Raw genomic sequence first — 21673 nt, 5'->3', positions numbered from 1 at the left:
TTGCAGATGCTTTTAACTTTTCCTTTTCATTAAAAAGCTTAACTCTGAGTGCTAAGACACCCAATTAAGCTTTTTAAATAAAACATGAAAAGACTAGAATTATCTGACTATCAAGATTTCCTTCAAATTGGAAAGAAGTGCTTGCTGTTATCACAAAAAAACTGAGCAAGAGAAGATTTTACTTTGTGGAATTTCCTTCTTTTGCTTTCCTGTCCCCATCTGCCTTTCACTTGCTTTCATACACACTGCCTTCTTCACCTTCCTTTTCACCTTCCTGTTATTCTTTACATTTTCAATCTTTTTATGATATTTTCTGCAAATTACTTCTCCCTGTTTCTCACCGGTGCACTGCATTAGATCACCTTTCCCCTCCCTGAATCTTGGGTAGTTCCACTACTGTTTCTCTCCGTGGTTCAGAGTGCAGAGCCAGGAAAATGTCAAACGTTACTAGAGCTAGTACACAGAAGGTGCTGAGCACATTGCCAGATCCAGAAAGGGGGTGCCTATTTAGGCGTCTGTCTCCCCACTCACATTTTAACTGGGTACTTAGAGTTAGGCACCTAAATCGCTTTGTGGAGCTTGGCCTTTGTGTCCTCAGCTCTTGGTTTGGATAGGCAGCAGCAAAATAATCCATTCATTTAACAGTCCCTAAGTAGTGTTTAACGTCGTCATGTAACACCTAAAAATGACCCGTTATAATCTATCTGATGAAAAAACTTCTCTAAGTAGTCTCCAAACGCAGATTTAAACTAGAAACCTTAGTGGCAGTTACGTGTGTGCACTGCATAAATAGTACACATTTAATAATGTCGAGCACTTAAACACCCATTTTATCTTCAGTAAAATATTAAATGAAGTACCTTTGAAGTACCTAAACATTTTATTCATTTGCCCTTGGTATTTAAGCACTTTAGGCCTCCCTGACACAGTAGATAGCAGGTGGAGTAAGAATTTAGATTAAGATGCTCAAGATACAAACAGACCCAGCAACACAGAGGAAGAAGAACGCTTGCACCCAGTCCTACTGTATCCACACCAAGGCATATCCTAGTCGAATAAACTGTGATCAGGCTGGAAGGGATCTGCGGAAAGCCTCTGTTGCAAGGTTACACCTAACGGGAACCTAACGGGCGCAACCACGGTGCGCCAGCCGCACTTTGCTGGGCGCCAGCAGGGAAACCCCCACCAAGAGGTAGCAGAACGCAGCTCTTGATGGAGGCCTTGAAAGAGCCGAGCAGAAGTTAGTCTAGACGGGACTTGCCAACCGAAATTGTGTCTGAATGGTTGCGTTGCCAACTGTATCGTTACACGGTTGGCAATACCGGCTTCCCATTTCAGAGAAGCGATAACAATTTTAAGTTACTCGTCTGTAGGATGTCTAGAATCATTAAGAACAGTCAGTTAACAACCGCATGTTTCTAAAACGGCAGCAACGTGTGAACAATTTACTGAAAAACTGGTTACAGTGACTGCCTGAAATATTTTGTTTCCTGAGTCAGATTGATAGAAAACCTAGTGGTATTTATGGATAAAATTTCTAACGCATGTTACTTGCATGAACAGGAAATATACATCGGGGCTTTAATTTTAGGAGAGTTGGCAAAGCCAGGCTGATGTTTCTGTATGATTTCTTTCATTTTTCCATCTTTCCTAACTCTGAAACTTAGAGAATTTATTGTATTTTATTTTTTACGAGGTGACAGCACACGGCAGTTGCAAGCTGATAGTTTGGAAAATTGGGGGGTTCTTGCTTCTTTGACACTCAGACTTCCTGAGACAGATTGGAAAAGTCACTGAGTTCCTTCTAAGCTGCCTTTCCCTGCGGCAAGCCGGGGACGGTCGAGGACAGCCCCTGCCCCGCACCGCCCCGCACCGCCGCCCCCCTCGCTCTTGCGGGCGTCCTGCGGTGCCACGACGCACAGAAAGGGCTTGGGCGCTAAGCCTGTGGCGGTTTATTTTGTTTTGTTTTCCCTTGAGTGTTTTCACCGTTGCGTTAAGGTCTGGTGACAATTTATCTCGGCCTCTTTGCAAAACTTGGGAGTAAGCGGCGAGGCTGCGCGGCGGTGCAAAACGCACCGCTCCGGGGCAGGGCTGGGGCTGCCGCTTCCTCGCCCCGGCTCTGGGGGTTTTGGGGTCCTTTCGCCGCCGTGTGCGGTCCCCGGCACAACCCCGCCGTAAAGGGCGTTCCTCCTCGCCGGGGGGAAGCGCTCCGCCCCGGGCTGAGCGAAGCCAGGGCGAAATGCTTTTCTCCTTCCTGAGCCTACGCAGCTGAGCAGGGGTGGTGACTTCCCTTCGCATCCCTGTGGATTAAGCGAGCGCCTCAGCGAATTGCAGCGCTTTTCGTTTAAATTAACGCGAAATGTATATAAAAAACCCCCCACCAAACCAAAACAAAACCCACCATTCTCACACCCACTGCTCGCCCTCTCCCTTTCACGCATCCGCACCCCGCACCCATGATCTCATGCTGCTGAAGGCATGGCACAAGATCTACGGCAGGCTGGAAACGGCGGAGGGAAGGAGGGAGGCGAGGGAGGCAAAGAGGGAGAGGAGAGCGGGGCGGGGCGGCTCACGCACCCTGCTGCGCCCAGGTGCGGTACTGCAGCGGCTGCGCCTCCCCCGGCTGCCCCCGCCGGGGGGCGAAACATTTTCCCTTTTCAGTGCAGACCCTCGTTTTTAAACGTGACATCTCCCACCCTCGGCTGCGGGGAGGAGATGGGGAGTAGAGTAGCCCTCGCCGCTGTTTTCGGAGCAGGCGTGGGTGCGCGGCGTGCTGCGATCGCCGCGGCGGGGCAGCGCACCCGGGGGGCGATGCGGGCGCTACCGGCGCCGCCCTGCGGCTGGGCGAGGGGGGGGGGCTCGGCCCAGAAACGTTTTTTTTTCAGCCCAGTTTGCGGCCGAGTCTGCGGTGGGCAGCCGAGGTGCGGGAGTTGAGTAGCGCCGGACAAAAAAATACCCCACCCCATAACTCTTTGTTAGGCGCCGTGTGTGTAATCACCGCGTAATCCAAGCCGATGCTCGAACAGGGGGAAACGTCTGATGGGCGAAGTTTACGCCGGTTAAAAGACCCGAAATCGTTCTCTTTCTTTAAGATGAAAGTGGTTTTTCAAGACACTGGTACATCCGAACTATCAGAGGAGGGGAAAAGCTCCCGTCGTGCCGCTGACTCCGCGGCGCGGAGGGGTGCGGGTGGGGAAGAGCGGCGTGTGCATGTCCCCCGCACCGCCCGAGCCGTGTTCTGGCGGAGCGCGGCTCCCGAAAGGCAGGGGAGAGGCAGCGCGACCGTGTGGGAGCTGAACTCAGCCTCCCTCTTTAACATAGGCTCGTCCTCTGCATTGCATCCAGGCTTCAGCGATTTGCTGTTTGGAGACTGCAGATTTGCATAGCCCTGCTCTTCGCAAGCATGGTTATTATTTTTTTAATTCCCCCCCCTCCGACTTCTTTCATAAGGGTGCACTATTCTCCCTGAAAACATCCTCGGGTAGTACTGTCAATAGTCAGACCACTGAGATTGCCGGAGCAGCCTGATTGTTGTCTGGCGGCGTGTGTGTGTGTGCGAGTGTTGAGTGTGTGTGCGTGTGCGCGCCGGGAGAGATCGCTCGGTGAGGGCTCACCAGTTTGGAGATGAATGGAGGGACGAGCAGCAGTTTGATTTTCCGCTGCTTTCCCGGCGCTCTGGCTGATGGAGCGGCATCCCCTTTTTTCTTTCTTAGCAGAAATGGGGCATGATTGGCTACACCGTGGATTACTGAGGATGGGGGAATGCTGGGCACTCTCGTAGCCCTTGCAACTGTGGAGTATTGTTAATGAACACCGGCCCCCGGAAAGCTGAAACTAGCGATTGTTTGAGCGCGGAGCTTTTCCCCTCTTCCATCTCTTTTTCGAGGCTCTGAACTGCCTGGATTCTCCGCCTCTGACTATGTCTCGGATTGTTTTGGGTAGAAGAAGACCTGGAAAAAAGGATCCTCCTAAGCTTTCCCAAAGGGAAGAAGAGATGGCTCGCCTGGTGCGGTGAGCTGCAGCCAGCGCCGGGTGCGGGTGTGCGAGCGCGCCTCTGCCCAAAGTTTGCCTCCTTTGCCGCGGCTGCCGCTCCTCCCGAGGACGCCGCGGGCCGGCTCGCCCCGCACCGGAGGATGGGGGGGCTCCTCAGGGGCAGCCCGGAGCCCGGACCCGCCGGCGGCGGCGGCGGCAGCGCCGGGGGCCGCTTGGCCCTGCTCTGGATAGTCCCGCTGACTCTCAGCGGCCTCCTTGGGGTGGCGTGGGGCGCCTCCAGTTTGGGCGCTCACCACATTCACCATTTCCATGGCAGCAGCAAACATCATTCAGTGCCTATCGCTATCTACAGGTCACCGGCTTCCTTGCGAGGCGGACACGGTGGGTTCGGACGCCGCTCGGTTCCCTGCGTGGTCGGGTCCGCGCCGCCCGCCCCGCACCGGCCCCCGCCCCGCAGAGGTCAGGCGCGGGCTGCCGGCACCCGGCGGTCCGGGGCTGCCCCCGCGGTCGGTGGGAGGAAGAGGAGCGCGGAGGGGAGGCGGGAGAAGGGCTGCCGGGCCGGTCCCGCAGGGAGCCCCGTCGGGCGGGGTGCGGGCCCGTCCCGCCGCTCCCGGCTGCGGGACGAGGAGCGGCCGCCGGGGCGGGGCGGGGGCGGCGGGAGGTGGCTCGGCTGGGCTCCAGCCGGGCGTGGGCGGGCGGGGCACTGCAGCCGGGGCATCCCGGGGCTGCCGGGCATCCCCCGGGGCCGGCGGCGTCCCCGTGCTGCGCGCCCCGCGGAGACCCGGCGGAGTCGGTGGGCGTGGGGCGGGCGGCGGAGGGAACGCTCTCCCGCACCCTTCCGCGCCCGGCCGCAGACGGAGCCGGCCCCTGCCCCGCTCCCTGGCACCCTTCCGGCCCCAGCCCGGGGACACGCACACACGGCCCGTAGCAAAGTGCCCCCGCGGTCCCGCACAGCAGCGAGAAGCCGGGCAGGGCGGCGAGGGGCGGGGAGGGAGCCTGTGTGCTGCTTAAATTGCTGGTGATGATCACGCTCCTTCCAATTCGTTACCTCGGTCGAAAGTCGATGAACTAAAGCAAAGGTCAGCTAATTATACAGGGGCTCGGGGGAGAAATAACCGTTTAGGCGCTGAGAAGGGGAAATAACGCCCACCGTAGCGGTCAGGAGAGGGAGGGAGATGAAATTCTTTTCAGGTGGAAATACGTTTTGCTTAAGAATTCCAGTGCTCCGCTACTTAGTTTCTGAAGTGACAGGAAGCTGCTTCAGTGCCCTTTAAACAGCCCTCCTTCTTACAGTTTTTCTCTTTCTTTTTTGCATGCATACTTACGTGAACCTGTACATAAATACATGCAAAACAGATATGCATATGTTCAGCGTTACCCAAAGCTGTGAAAGAAAGCCGAAACACCAGACTGTGTTTTAAGGATTTAAAACCAAAGCCTCCCTTTGTCTCCGAGGGAGGAAAAAAAAAAGAAAAAAACCCTTGTTGGCTTTTGGTTAGATTATACAGCTTCATTCTTCTTCATTTTCTCATCTTGCCTTGCTTCATTTGCACGATCATGCGATGTCATTTACAAGCTTTGCACAGTAAAAAACCAGATCTTGTACTTAACCTTTGCATCACTGTGCAAGATGACCCAGTTGCAGGCACGAGGTAGGGAGGATTTGTCGGATTTTTTTTCAGTGATTAACAATGCTAGCGTTAGTGGATAGGGTGGTATTGTTTACCTGAAAATTTCCACTGTGCGCTAAATACCCTTTAATACTCAACTGCTAAAAAGGCAAAGTGCGCAGAAATGGCTTTTCGTAAGTATTTTGTGAATTTAAAGTTAGACGCCTGGTCTAATTCCTCCCTCCCCCCCCCCCCCCCAAAAAAAAAAAAAAAAAGAGACTGAGAAATTCAGGCCACCGCTCTCCTCTGTAGTGCACTGAGGCAGCGCAAGATTGAGAATGATGTGTCCTGTACCGAATGTGCTTAAAAGGGAAAATTAAAGATGTATGTGTGTGCACATATATGTATATACTTATTATTCTTTGAATTTCTGCCCGTATGGGTGTATCATTTAGGGGCTTGCCAGTAATTTGAGGGAAGGTGAAATGAATTGAGGGGAAAAGAAATGTGATTGTAGAGGTGCCAGCTACAATTCCTTAGAATGCGTTTTGAAATCACACCTTTTGCCAGTTTTTAAAAACAGTACTTTGGACCCAATCAAGGGGAGATGGTGTAAAAAGGCAGCTTTCTCAGGAGAAACGAGTCTTGTTAAAGAAAATGAAAGATGAAGTGGTGGAGCTGCCACTTAAGGACTTCATAGGGAAGCCCAGGAGCCTCTCCAGAAGTTAAGTAGCTGATTTTACAAAATGAAGGATGTTACATGTCATAAGAAGGCATGTCATAGTGTTTACCTGGTTAACTCTGAATGTCTTTGCTTTCCTGTGTTTATCAGAAATTCTACGATCTGACAGTGTTTTAAAACAGCTAATTCCTTTCATTAGTAATTCTTCAGAGAGGTGTTCCCATTTGCTTCTGTAAGCCTGACAAGGGGCATTTCTCTTTCGGCTGAGCAGGGTTGGACACAGGTCCTGTGGAGCCCCTCACTGTATTTGTGAGCATCAGTCAGAGGCAACTGGGTGAGGGGTGTGGGGGGGTGCTTATTCCCGACCCCAGCCTCGGAGCACCCTTCCCCAGTGCCCCAGCCGCTGCTGGCTTAGCCAGGTGAGAGTGAGAATTTGATTCTCAGGCTTCTTGTCCTTCAGCATTAGCTCCATTCAGTTTTGCAGTTACTCTGTTCTAGTCTAATACGATTGTACGTAAATGTTGCAGTCTTTATGGTGACCTCGTACCTGTTTTTTTTGTTACTTTGTCAGCCTTTCATAGCATCATACCTGTTAAAAGCCGAAAAGAGCTTTTAGGGTAGGTCAATTAGTCGATCCCCGATGAAAGCATTGCTCTAGTGTTGTGGATCAGAAGTGTCAAAGGAAGGAGAAACGGTCACTTTGCCCAGACGTCCAATAAATGTCACCACAGCCCTCAGACATCCACACCCTCCTCCTCTACCCCTGGCACTGGCTAGCCTTGCCACCCCCATCCTCTCAGCAAATGCTTTGATTTTTTTTTATTCTTTTAGTTTTGCTTGAGCCAACCCCGTTCCAGCTAATAGTACAAGCAAAGCCAAAAGCCCAGCATGGTTGGATTTTTTCCACTTCTTTTGAAAAACCAAACCACAGTCTTGCTGCTAACACTCTCGTCAGGTAATTTTGCTGGGATTTTGCTTAGTAGTCTGATCTCATGTGGTTTTAGTGGACAGTATTGTGCCTCCCAGACGCATAAACAGAATTCCAACCAAGCAATTAGCTCACCCTATTAAACAAAAAGTAGTTCAGCACATAGTTTTTTAATAAACTAAACAGAAAAATTAAAATTCTTTCAGGCTTGACTAAATGATTTTTTGACTTTGCTTTCTGACTCTCATTAAACTTGGGAAGGTGAAAGATGGCTGAAAGGAGTGAAAGTTTAACAGCAGGAAGGAATAAGAAAATAATTCTCTGGATCATGACATCAGCGATGTAAAGTACAGAAAAGTAACAGGGAGACTTAATGTTCAACAAAGTCCAAGGCTGCTCAGTGCTTGCCAGTGGTCTCTGCAGCGTGTGGGTTATTTGATGATTTATGTTCATATCTGCTTGCTCCATTTAAGAAGGCGGCTATTGCTTTTGTTAAAGCTGTATCTACCATGCAGTCTTTTTTTTTGTTTTGTTTTGTTTTGAGTAGATAGAGTAGCTCATACTGCAGTACCTCCAGATAACAAAAACATGGACTGTCCATGGCAAATCACAGAATCACAGAATCACTAGGTTGGAAAGGACCTTCAAGATCATCAAGTCCAACCATTAAAGCCCACGTAAAAGCAATTGCAACTTTCTCAGTGACTTTAAATGAAGAAAGGCAGTTTCTTTAAGAATCCAGGAACACCGTAGATCATGTGAGAAGTGAAAATTGCACATTGAATAAGTGAAAAGTTAAAAGTGTAGCCATATGGATGGCTGCCACCATCCTCATTCCCCCCTTCCTTCCTGCACACACCTCTTTGCTCTCTACTGGCCTGTAATAAAAGATTGCCCCCCAAGTTCTCATTCAGTTACTAGATGATAAGTACATATGTCTGTTTCTTCTAGCTATTGCTCCTTGCTGTGCTCTCAGGATCTTGTTTGGGTTGTTTTCTGATAAATGTAAGTTGATTCTGTTTTTTTTAAATCTGCAACAGCAGAAGCCAGGAGGTGACTAATGAAATCTGCATGTTGGTATGTGCATGTGCTTGGAAAGAAAAGGCAAAAACAGGGAGGGAATAGGATCGACGTGCTCATGGGCAGAACAGAAAGAGCTACGTGTAGGAGTCGTGTGTTTAAGGACCAGGCTTCGCATGGTGCCAGAAGGGGTTTGACTTGATGAGACTTATGACCAAGATATAGGCCAATGGTTTAGGATGAGCGGAGGCAGTCTGAAGTAGAGGGAATAGGGTACTGGGGGCAGTTACTAAGAAAGCGGTGGTTTGGGATGGGAAAGTGCTAGGGACCTTTGTGGTGGAACAGTAGATGGATTTAAGCTGTTGAGCAGCGTGGGTGAAAAAGTGTTTCAACAGCAAAGTTCCTGAGCAGGAAGAAGAGTTTGTGGAAAATGAGGGCTTCGAGGAAGGGAGTTAACATGTTTTGGAGCTGAGAGGTGAGGTTGAGCACCGGGATGGTGTGTTACCACAGCACATTCCCTCCTCCGGTCTTTTCTCTCCAGAAGGTGACGTGGCAGCAGGGACATGCATGCTGATCCCCTTCTTCTGAGCTAGGCCAGCTTCTTCCAGCCTCTGCTTCACCACTGTTGCTGAAGTTCATGTGCATGGGGTTCATCCACATTACGTCCATTTAGAGAGACTTCTGTAGCAGAATCCCCAGCGCGCTGTTACTGGAGTGCCACGCTGCGGGCTGCATCGGGCAGCCCTTGTCCAGTGACCGATGCCTGTTGAACCCCACTGGTGCATTCGCTAAGCAAGAATAGCAGGATCAGAATTGCAACACTGCAGTGAAGTCACTTATACCACCGTGGTGAAAAATATAACCAAACCCACTCTGAAAGATGCGCATATGATACATAGATAGTATTTCATCAGTGTAAGAAAACTGCAAGGAAAAACTTATTAGTGTAGGTAAAAATAATTTTATGGCCTTTTACTTTTTTTTTAAATATGCTTGATTTGCAATTTCTCCATATAAAAATAATAAACCAAATATTTTTAGGGACTAGGGTAAATGAAATGGCATTTTTCAGTTAGAATGTGCTTATTATGTTGCAGGAAAGGCTTATATTTTGATTAAAACATCATATGTAAATGTTTCCAGATGTTCAAGCATTGTTACTCAATGTGATATTAGAGGTAGAAGTGAAAAAGTCTCATCTTCGTGTTATAATTGCCTTGAGAGACATATTTTTTAATGTTTTTTTTCCAAGCCTGTTTGTATATCACAATCTTATTTTATATCTCCTTTTCATTCACAGGTTTTCAAATACTTATTAGGTCTCATGCTCTGAGCACTTCTTACACATAACTGAGATATTTTCATGTTGCAAGACTGTAAAGCATAGCAGCTTTCTCCACGTCTTTAAATTATATAAATTTTATATCCCCTTGCAAAATTTCCAATATGCTCCATCACTTATTATCCCCATCAGCTGCCAAAGTATTAACATCAGTTGGAATAAAACGAATAACAAAGCAATTTCAGTCAGCATAGTGGTTAATTGGCTGTGCAGTTAGATATGCATATTAGGAAGTGTGGTTTCTATATTATTATTTCTGTCAATATGGCTTGTCAAAGAGGCACACAGTCTTCAGCACTATTGCGGACAGTCTGGAGCACTATAATCAAAAGTGGAATGTTGCTCATGGATTTCTGATAAGCATCTTTATACAAGCCCTAGTGCCTTAGTACATGCACAGCTATTGATTGACTGGGGTGCCTTTACAAGAGCTAAATAAATAACAACACTCTGTTGTCACTTATCAGCAATATCACTTTTGCCTCAGCCTGCGGTAATCACGTTTTTCTAGATTTAAAGCATGTTTTATTGTCTTTTAATCAAATACTGTTTGAAATAAGTTATCAGAAGAAATTAATTTAGCATTCAATACAGTCTACTTCCTGCTGTTTCTAATTTTCAAAGATGGATTTTTCTGATAGCAAGAAGTTGACTTGGTTTTAAGGGAAATTTATTTCTGTCTTCATTTCAGTCCAGGGTAGAACTCTGTAGACAAAATTCTGATGTACAGCTGCTCTGCCCAGTGTGAGTAAGCACAACCAATTCTACAGTCCTAATATTTTCTCAGCTTTCTCACACAGATGGCCATTACCATGGTTAACCATAAGATGATATGCTTGATTATTATATTTTCAACGGATCATGTAGTGTAGTTCACTGAAGTTAATCTTTTGTCTTCTCCTTTGTCAAAGCTTGCAATAGTTCTTAACCTTTCTGAGTAATCAAGATGACATTACCGACCTCTTTCTTGTCATTCCCCAGTATCAGTTAATTTATCTCTCTGTTATTAAGTTTGATGTCCTCAGGTCTGCCACAGTATCTATAGCAAATTTTTCTAAGCTAACAACTTCCTTTCTAGTTTGTAAATACAGTGTAGGCAGAGCTGATAGCGCTTGCTGTGATAATAAGTTGACTTGTGAATGTAGCTGTGATTATAAGTAGAATGGAACAGTCTGATTTGATGAAAGAAAGTGTAATTATAAATAATGATGCTGTTTTATAAAGTTAAAAGTAACAAACATAAAGAAGAGAGGCCATGTACTCACCGTAATTTAGATATTTTTTCTTTCTGAATAGCAGCATGGATGTCTGGAAGTAATTTCCCCGCCCTCCTTCTCATAACTTTACATACATTTGTGAGCAAGCGTGTGCATGCACACACATACATATCACAGATGTTTCCTCGTAATGCGAAAATGGTCCATAGCATCAAGTTGAAAAAGAGACCATTTCTCTAAGAGTTGAGAATGTTAAAAAATATTCAGTGATGATATTCATTAACCACAGATGTAATTGGTCAGAACAATATAATTAATGATTCCCTTCCACCTTAGTTGACAGAAAAAATGAGTCAGTGAAATAAAGTGGGAAAAGAGGAGGGGAGAAGAAATAGTGCTGCTGGATGTCGCTCCACAGAGCTGGGATAAGGTGGTGGGGAGGATGCCATGCTTAGGAGCAGTCACCATCCCTGGCCCAGGATTAGTGAATCACCATGGAAAAGTGGAGTTTTTTTAGAAAAATTGGTTCTGAATTTCTGTAAGCACTGAACTGGCCAAATCCATCAAAATAGCCCATTTTAAAGATGTGACTGTAGGTAGGGTAAGAGTCAAAAAGCTTTACCATCTATGGGGCTTGGTTGATAAGAAAAATGTACACATACAATATATACATGGTATTCGTGATCCCAAGTCTCGGAAGGCAAGACAAGGTTGAAGCTGAGGCAGGGTTTACCTGAAGAGGTGAGGAACGTCCATAGTCTACATAGTAGAACTGTAAAAGGCACAATGATGAGTCTTCCTTTTAAATACGTCCATAGGTGTTTCCTGAAGAGCTTGGTGCTCGAGCATGGAGAGGCAGAGGGCTCAGCAAGAAGAGATTTGCTCAGATCATTCTGCTGTTCTGGGGCCTTAGCAAGGGACACGCTCAGACACCTACTCAGAAATAACAGAAGTGTTAACTCTTTCTTTAGCTCTCTTTTACTGCGGCTGTATCTGCAAACAACGCCAACACGCTTCTCAAAGCAAGTTGGCTGCTTTCCAAATATGTACTTTTATCCCTGCTTATCTGCAACAGAGTTAGGGCTTCTCTAATTTACTTCATTGATTCAGCTTGTCTGCAACTGTAAAATAAAGAAGAGCAGAGAATGACTAGACTTGGAGAATCTTCAAAAAATTCGGAGAAGCTGTCTTTAACTTGAAGAGTTAAACTCAGATGTAGTCTTAATCCATGTTTGCATTACTGAATCACTGAAGTTGGTTGACTTTCTCAGTGCCAGCAGCTCTAGAGCCCTGGGAAGTAGGTGGAAAGGAGATGGGGAGAAATGGCCATGGACTTGGCTCCTCCTCACTGACCAGCAGAGATGAGGAGATGTGAAGGAGTTGAAGGCTAAAGATGACACTGTTTCTGATCATTGACCTGGGCCTGATTTGCTCTTATTGAGGTCAAGCACAAAATTTCTACTGTGTGACCTGATCTGTTGTGCCTCTGTCAGATCTGATGTCCTTCATGCACACAGCACCTCTGGTGTGGTGTCCCTTCACCAAAACAATGCTTTTTAAGCTGTAAATGAATTACTGCAAACAATAATGCAAACACATGTGTTTTTAAAATAGGTTTGATGCAGTTAGTGGATGTGTTCACTTTATTTCACATGACAAGAATTATGAGGGAGCTTTCAGCAAAAATAATGAATTGCCATATTTACGGAAAACGTGAGCATGAATTGAATCATGCTGTTATTTTGGGTTTGGATATTCAGTGCCTACAGAGAGGGGTTTAGGAGTTGTGACAAAACAACAGATGTGAGATTAGCCCCTTTGGCTGTGTCTAAATGGATGCGTCTTAAAATCATGGTGTCCCAGTTGGTCAGAACATGCTGTGGCTCCTGTCCAAGCCCCATCCTTCCGCCCATGCTCTTCTCAGGCTGGTTTGTGTTTGCAGCTTGCCTTGACGTGGGTTTTAAATCTGCCTGGGGCATGCACCCCAACCCTGGCATTCAGAGCAGCTCTCAAGTACTGCTGTTGCTTATTCTAAAAAAAAAAAAAAAAGAGAAATGCTGTGAATGTCCATCTTCTTAAATAATCTGTTATATCAAGAGAAGTTAAATAAAACATTATATGGGCAAGGGAAGGTGGGGGAGAAGTCTAGCATTATTTTACTGCTTGGAAAGTTTTTCCAAGTAATTTTTTATTGCTTGGAAATTCTACTTAATTTGCAGGAGTCTGAGTGCTCGCTTTATGCCATATCAATGAGAAGACTTTATTTTTCAAGTACTATGGTTAAGAAACGTGCAACACGCTTTCGTTAGAAATTGTTGACTAGAATGTGTTATGTATGAGGGTATGTAGGCCAAATGCTCATGTCAACTGTTCTGACTTCTAATAGAAAAACAGTCATTCACTAAGATTGAAGCCAGAACATTTTTTGCGATGGTAATTTTTAACTTTTGTGGAAATCTTCTCACATTAGCTCATAAAGTTTGCTTTTCATCATTCAACACAATTTGACAGCTTTAGCTGTTGTCTGACATGAATATAGTAAAATTCACTGTATGGCATTTAGAGGGAGAAGTTGGTGAAGAAAAAATAGTAACAACATTATTTTGCAGCAACAACAGCAAAAACAAACATCTTAAAGTGAGATGTTTGAATATCTTACTGTGCAAGACATTGCAAAACTGTTAATTAAGCTTTGCAGATAAGAGGTGTTGATGGTCTGTTAAGAAGAATATGGCCCGTAAATATCTAACTCAGTCACTTACATTTCAGTTTATAGCTGGCAGTGATTTAATGAGTTCTATGTTTATCAAAATGAAAATGCAACTTGTACATAAGTGTACAGGAGCTTAGTTTCAAAGAGCCCAAGGTCAGCAAAGGTAAATAATTGAATGGTGAAAAAAGTGATACATCTGCTAGGTATCTGTAGAGGCAGTTACTTTAGGTATGGCAGTGATTAACACTGATATAAATTGCAAGTGACTCAACTGAAGACTCCTCAGGTCCTATCTGTTCATTGTCCTTGTAGGATAAAATTTGCCTGTCAGGGACTTATGCCTTAGACTTTGGGAAAGGTGGGTTTCAGTGAAGTTTGTGTATCTCATATGGGTTTTGCTGGCACTTGGACTAGGGACAAGGGTCACTGTTTCAGTACAAGGTCACTGCTGGAGACCTGAGAAAAGCTCATCCTAAACTGGTCATAACAAGTGTGGTGTTAGTAAATAAATGTCAGGATTTTGCAAATATTTTCTTTGTTTCAAGTCATTAACTTGATCTCTGCTGGCTATGTGATAATCACTCTCCTCTTTTTTCCTTTTTCCAAATGTAATTATTTGAATTGGAAGAAAAACAAAAACAAACAAACAAAAAAAGATTATATGTAATCTAGGAGTAAATTTACATATGCACACAGTGTGTGGTGGTACTTTTGGTGGTGGTACTTTTGTCTTCTGTAGGGTCAGTTAATTGCCAAAGTATAGTCTGGAAAAAAAGAAAATTGGGGCGGAAGGGAACAGCCATTATTGCCAAATAATACATAGCATAAATCAGTTCAGCACTGCTAAAAAACCCCCAGTTTCTAACTGTCATGGCAAAAAGCGGCATACATACATTAACCCTTGTCCTGCATAAGCACTGCTATCTCTGCGGCACCACAGCGTATCTTGGCGATAGGCTTGTCCGGAATGGTTATTCCCGTTCCACGGAGAGGAGCTGAGGCATGGTAAGTCATGTGTTCTCTCTTGAATGATTCAAAGAAATCACGCAGCGGTCAGACTGGCCATCAGAAAATTCTCTCTATATCTCTTGTGCGCTTGCCCGTGGTACAAGAGACGTATCTGGGGCATGGCCAGAGCGTGTAACGCTCGGTTGCCAGTGGGCATAGCTTACGGCAGATTCCATGCTGGTTTTGCGTGTGCCGTGCCTCAGTCATCCCTCCGTAAGCAATTCGTTGGGTAGTGCTTTTCCACAGCTGTGTGTCAACCAGAAAACGAAGTGCAGCAGAGGTTAAGGATTGTTCTGTTCAGCCTTTGGTTGTGCTTGCTAATGAATAGCCTTCCAGTTTATTTCAGGAGCACACAGCTTTACCTGTCTGAATGTGGCAAACATCTAACCATAAGTCACACAGCAGCCTGAAATGGGAAAAGGAATGAAACAAAGACTCGCCGAGTTCCCTATTGCTGTTTCATTCTATTGTATTGTGCTAATACTAAGACCCAGGACCATTAAAACAATGTGCTAGTTACTGAACAAACACCATTTTTCCTTCCTTCAGTCTGTAGGTCACACTGTGGGATTAATAGAACTGATTTGGGGGGGGGGGAAGAAAAAGGGTGATGCAAAGAAAGGGGGGAGGGGAGGGAGAAAAGGAAAATGGGTCGAGCAGGCAGAGCATACCTTTGTTTAAGGAAAATAAAAACGGAAAAATTTTCTCCCTGTGAAAATTTGTGATTTTTTTTTTTTAACAGGGAATATTTTCTCAGTTATTTGGTTTGATTTTTATAGAACTATTGTAATTATTTTAGATGTAGAAAAGGCATAAAATACTGATCATTGCGCATGCCAGTAAATCAAGCTTAGAGCTCTCATACCTTCACAGATGAGACTTGCCTGTCTTTCGGTATAAGTCAAATCTTTCCAAACTTCTTGTCAGTGCTTACATTTTTGGGGCCATATGGGGTGCAGTTCCCTTAAATACTGTTCTCTGCTTGTCTTGTAATTCCAGTTGCTCATGGTATCTGATGTCTATTAAGTAAGAAGGGCAGTCATAATGCATTGAGTTTAGATTTGAACTGGTGGTTTCAGATCATGTCATTTTGTTTTACAGATACTGTTTGCCATTTAAATGTTCCCTCTCTCTGTAATTGCTCTGGATGTTTGAATGTTGGTGTCAGTAGACGAAGTATTTTCTCTCTATTCCATAAGTGAATGTGAATGGGGTGAGGATTTCGTTCCGTGAAGAGACATCTAGCTTTGTTTGAAAGGTTTAGTTGCTTTCATATGTTACTTTAGGACTGTTAGGGTAATTAGCAGTTCATCAGAATGATTTCACAGGCTATTATTTGTGAGAATGACTGGGACAAGGCTTTTTAGTTTGCCGTGATTTACCATGTGTAATGCCAGTAGATGTGAACAGTCAACAGTCACAGAAGGAAGGTCAGCATTAACTTTCTTTCACAATTTAATTTATTTTTTTTTTAGTCATGTATTATGTCGTGTGTCTTTTATTTCTGCTCTTAGGGGATGTTATAATTTTTAATATTATTTGTTTGTATTATGGTGGCGTCTAGAAAATTCAGTCAGAGGTTGTGAGCCCATTGTGCTAAGCAGATGGATTGAATAGAAAAAGACAAGAAAGCTGAGGAAATAATCACTCTCTACTGCTGACAGTACTCTCCAGGGTAGGTTTCAAAATAGCTCAAGAGCTGTGTAAAATTAATAAGCTGTTCCTCATGTACTGAAATCCTCTTTCATATTGCATTGGCATGAGGTATCTCTGTAGAGAGGAGGGGCTGCAAATAACATTTGCTGGAGGGTGGGGTTGAAGATTGTGCCTCAAAGTCCAGATTTTACTGCGAGTCCAATGCAGGAGTGCTCTGTAACAGTATGCACGAAAGTGGTCTTTATGGAACTTTTCACTACAAAATCTCTGGGTCACTGAAGTCTGCTTAGTCCCTCAGAACAAGGTTTATTAGGCATAAAATTTGAATCAGAGTCTTTTTGTTTCTTTAGCATCTTTATAATTTTCTTCACTGATAGCAGAAAGAGATGAGAAATCAGGGAGCTTTACTCTTATCTAATAGAAACTTAATGTTAATGATATATTTTAGTAGCTTGTTGAGGTACTAGGTCAATTTGTATTCTCTGATATGGAAACGTTCCCTTGGACTCCAAATTTGCAGTTTGGTTTCGATTTTTTTAATGGCATTTTAAAAATGTTATTTTTTCATACAGTGTATGTTCGCTGCATATATGCAGTAGAAAAACTAAAAATGAAGATGTAGCGCTGAGTTGCAATTAGAAGGGAGAAAAATCATTACTTGTCATGGAGAAAACTCTGAAATAATAAATACCACTGGCACTTCTTACTGCTATCATAAATATTTATTCAGCACATGTCCATAGGCTCAATTTATTACATCATATCCACTTAAATGTGTTTATGAAACGATCCTTCTGCACACATACACATTTTATCAAATTTTAGATTCCCTGATTAATGGCACAGACCTTTTTTGCTATGTGGCACAGTCTGTCAGACCTCTAATCCAATTTTGAAATAAAGGTATTCCTAGATTCTTCTTATAATAAGGCTATTCTTCTTGCTACAGTTATACATACTTTATATTATTACTGCTTATTTTCTTATAGAATAAATTAAGATTTAATAGTGATGTATTTCCTAATAAACACAGCTGGAGGACAGCTTCTTCCATTATATTAGATATACCTTTGTTACGTCTTCATCGGAACCCATTAAATATTCTTGGACAGTCACTTAGCAATATATAAAATGTTTCTTGTCTTCAATTTCAGCAGAGACATCAATCCAAATGTTCTGGGCTATATTGTGTAATTGTCAAGGAGTTAAATATGCACAATGAAGGTTCAGTAGTTGAAATTTACTGGTGTACATCTAATATTTATAGATAACCCTTCTAAAGAAGTTCAGATGTATTGTCATGTTCAGCCATTTTATCTTAATTCTAAATGACCATCACATTGTCTCTGTGTTTTCTTTCGCATTCAGCCAAAGATCCTATAGACCATTTACTGTGCAGTCTTGCAATTTTAATTATCATCTGATCAAGTGTATTAAATTGTGGTAAGGGTAAAACCGATCACACTTTCTCAGTAAGTTCATGCCTTAGTAGTAGTTTTCTAGGAAATGGAAACCAAGTTTGTAGCAGATTGGAAAGGAGAGCGCTCTCTGGTTCCCTGCTTTTCCTTTGCATTTCAGGCTTGGGTCTTCAGGTGGTGTCACCACTGGCACTTGGCGTTGCTGATTCAAAGTGTTGTATTTTGGTCAGTGAAGTCATTTTAGTTCTAATATGAATATACACAAACTGTTGCCGATTCACTAATATAGTCCTGTGGATAGTTCATTAATTAAATTAAAATTATTTCTCTGCTATGTAGTATTTATCACAAGAGTAAAACAATGCGGGTGAATACAGTGTATAAATACAGGTACCATCCATCTAACCTGGATCACCAGCTTCTAAAAATCTAGGTCCTATGCATTATATGAAAGTAAATTAATCAACCAACAGTAAGAAACTCTTATAAAACAAAAAGAAGAGAATGAGACTCACAGCTAGAAGCAAACTCTTCTAAGCTGAATGCCCTTAATCATATATTGTAACACCATAAAGAGGAAAAACCTCTGGCCTCCTCCTTGGGAGATAATATGCACAAGAAACTCTGAAAATAGGAAAATGATATATGGGTCAAATTCAATGTTGTATGAAGTTCCTACATATTGTGTATAAAGCAGAGGTTGAGCGAACCAGGTTCTCATCTAACTCATGCTGCTGTCAGCCATGGCTTTCGGGCCACCAGGCTTTTTTCATTAGGCCTGGCCCTGAGGTGTGTCTATACCAGTAGATACAGAGGGATGCTGTCGACTGTGCTCTGGTATTAGGTGCCAGGAGCGTCTTGGTCAGATCCTCTTCTAACAGGAATGGTTGGAAGCCGTATTTTGCAGCGTTCGATGGACATACCTGCCAGGAAGATTGCCGATTCAGCTTGATACCTAAATCGCTTTTTTACAGCATTCGTGCTGGCAGATCTGTTGAAGATTAAGGACCCTTGAGATGTCTATGAGAGTTATCTAATCAAAGGTGTGGTTGAACCAGTGGATAAAATATGCTCTTAATTGTCACAAGCTCTGAAACTGGGAGAACACTACTGGTATGTCGGTGAGCGAACCCTCTGCTTTCAGCTTGACCAGCACCCCCAGCTGGGAGCTCTGGTGGGAAGCAAATGTCACACGAGGCACGGACAGTCCTGTTTAATTTAAGAGCCTTCATTGCAACTAAACTGCTGCTTATTTTATGTTCTTGTGAATCACATGTAGCAATACAGTCTTTAGTGACTAAAAAATTGTATATGGTAAACTCTTGTTGCCAAGATAGCCAAATGAATTATCCATGAAGTGAAAGGTACACATTCTGAAATCTTACCCAGGTATTTTAGCAATTTAAAAGATGTCATTTTATATGGTGGGTATTTCTTAAATGTTCCATTAAATTGAGAACTCTCTATATAAATGCTAATTTAATTAAAACGTCTTTGCATCTTAAGTATAAATGAAAACAACAGGCTAGAAGCCTTGCTGAAAGTTTGCATGGACCTCTACTTATGCATAATTTTTCTTATCTTCTTCAACATTGTTTTGCTTTTTTTTCTTTAAATGAACAATACACAAGAACATTTCCTGTCTTTTTTCTTTTAAGATTTCTTGTAACTGAATATTTTTGACAGGCCACTTTTGCTTTCAGAATTAAAATTTGCCCCAGAAATTTTTAGTAAGAACAACAAAACACTGGGTTTTAACTTGGTAGGCATGACAATGATACCAGCTGGCATTTAGCTGTCCTGTATACTAGTTCATGCATGTGAAACAAAATCATTATACTTACAATTTTGGGTCATTTACCCAGCTTCTATTGGGGAAAATGATTTTAAATGGAAAATAAGGTTGTGGTTTTTTTCTTTTACCAAACATTCTTCATGGAGAGAAGAAAATAATGCTTCACCTCTTACGTAAATACGCTTTTCTAAAAAAAACCACCCACATAAGGGCCAAATCAGTCCTTTTCAGATGTGGTAAATGTGCTGAATGGGGACTCCAAAGGAAGGTAAAGTCTGCAGGAGAGGCTGGAATTCTTTATCCATAGGATTGTCTGGACATACCAGATAGACCAGTTTCTTCACCAGTTATACCAGCTCCTTGCTAAGAGAGTTATGTGGTTGTGTGATAAACTGTCTTCAACTATTGTTTTTGGCAACTCGTACTGGATTCAAAGTTATCGCCCTCTGAAGTAAGATAGTCTTCAATCATACACACACACATATATATATACACACACACAAACACATGTGTGTATGTACATTTTTGTTTTATTAAGACATTGCAAGCATTAAGACAATGCTGTTACTATGCCTTCTACCTCTTGAATGTTAAAATGGAAAAAAGAAGAAAAGATGACTGGTGTAGCTATTCCAATGAAATGTTTAATGAGGCAAGTTCTGATCTCAGGCATCCTAAACAATCAGACTATATTTAACTGTGTTTAGAATCTGTCGTCTTGCCTCGAAAGCTGCCCTTGTATATAAAGGTGTGATTTTAGCTGTCTGTAAGTCCCACAGAATTGCATGAGTGTATTCACGTGGAGTATTTGACCGGCAGGACTGGTGTTAAGCACAGGAGTAGGAGCAGAGATCTCCCCGTGCCCTGGTGCGCTCCCTATGGCACCTCGCGGGGGTTAGTCATATTAGCAGTGATTCTCAGGCTCCTCATCTGTAAATTAAGAATTCCTCCCTGCCTGCTGTGGGGCTGGTAACAGTCTTGAGTAAAATATATTGTCAATGCATAGATAAGGAACAGTATTCTGTAATTGTTATTTAAAAAGGGTTTCACATGCATTGCTCTTAGGTCAGGCACTTGCAACATTGTCATCTGCTGCTTTAAAATATGGCGAAGCCGAAGGGTTGGTGAGAGCGTCAGGCTACTTTTTCTTGAGAGATTTTAATGTCTTGTCCAACTGTATGGCAAGAATCTCTCATTTCCAGTTGTAAAAAGCATTTTTTTGTCTAACAGCAGAAGGCTGCAGAATGTAACAAATCGTGAATCTGATTAGCTGCGTTTGATCTCCCATCTCTTAGGCTTCGGTGGGAGTGATGCAGTAACTGCTCTAAAATTCCCATTGATACAAAGGTGTGTTTGAGACAGCGAGCAGAATTTCGATCCAGAAGGACCTAAATGGCTCAATTGGCTGGAGGTAAACCTGTAATTACAGCATGGGTACAGAGCAATAATGACAAATAATTACTGTTTCCGGAAGGAATACAGATATTTATCATTTCTTAGGCACTATTAGCACAGATGCTACCGTTGCCTTGTGTGCTGTGGTCAGAAGGATCTTTTCATCTTCCCTCCTCAAGCTCCGGAGATTTTCAAGTGCCTGTATAACCTATAATTCTTTTAGAATTTTCCCTACTTCTATTCACAATCAGCTCCTGTTGTCATGGGTATTTAACACAATTCTCCGCATAGAAGAGTCGTAGTCCTGATATTTAGCAGAAGAAACATGAAAGTGTCACCTGTGTACATTGTTCAAGGCTTGTTTCCTTGCTGGGGTCAGAAAAAGTGATTCTTCCACAGCAGATAGGATACAAAGTACTGTTTTCAGGTTCCATAATCAAGACAAATACAACTGCCTGTTGCCATGCACCATATATTTTCCACATTATAGTAATGGATGCACTGCTGCCACCTGCTATGTCAGGACTTCCAGCTAATTGGAATAAGTTATGTGTGTTCCAGTTACTCTTACGGTCTATAAAAGGCTGCTTTGTCCTAAACTAGATAATAATTTTTGATGGATTTCCTTATTGTAGCAGATATTGCTGTACTCTGGTGAGAACCGTTGTTTTTCACAAACACAGGTGGTTTTTGCACATATTAGTGCTTTAGAGATTATTCTTTCCGCTGAGTTTATGCTAAGGCTACCATTTGGTGTAGGTGATACGACCCAGATCCAGGTGTAGTAAATCCTGAAAGTGACATGAATAGACATGGTTGACGGTACCATCAGCTCATGGCTGCTGGCTGAAAAACCAGTATGTGGCCTGCTGCTTCAGCGTAGGATCTGCGATAGC

General features: G+C 43.4%; 1 protein-coding gene across 28 annotated transcripts in view; it reads left to right on the top strand.

Moving 5' to 3' along the window:
• The window catches only part of NRXN1 (neurexin 1), a 744403-nt gene that overhangs the window by 438707 nt on the left and 284023 nt on the right, over positions 1-21673 (top strand). For 4 of the 28 annotated variants that reach the window (XM_081997818.1, XM_081997817.1, XM_081997816.1 and 1 more), the window contains exon 1: positions 4002-4374. The exons of the other annotated variants lie outside the window; for them this stretch is intronic. In XM_081997818.1, coding sequence (XP_081853944.1) covers positions 4134-4374 — 241 coding nt within the window. In that variant the 5' untranslated portion in view covers positions 4002-4133. Of the gene's footprint in view, positions 1-4001; positions 4375-21673 lie in introns of those variants that run through there. 28 annotated transcript variants of the gene reach the window in all.

Source organism: Phaethon aethereus (assembly GCF_964289735.1).
Source record: "Phaethon aethereus genome assembly, chromosome: 3".
Classification (NCBI taxonomy): domain Eukaryota; kingdom Metazoa; phylum Chordata; class Aves; order Phaethontiformes; family Phaethontidae; genus Phaethon; species Phaethon aethereus.
This window is presented reverse-complemented; position numbering and strand designations above follow the sequence as displayed.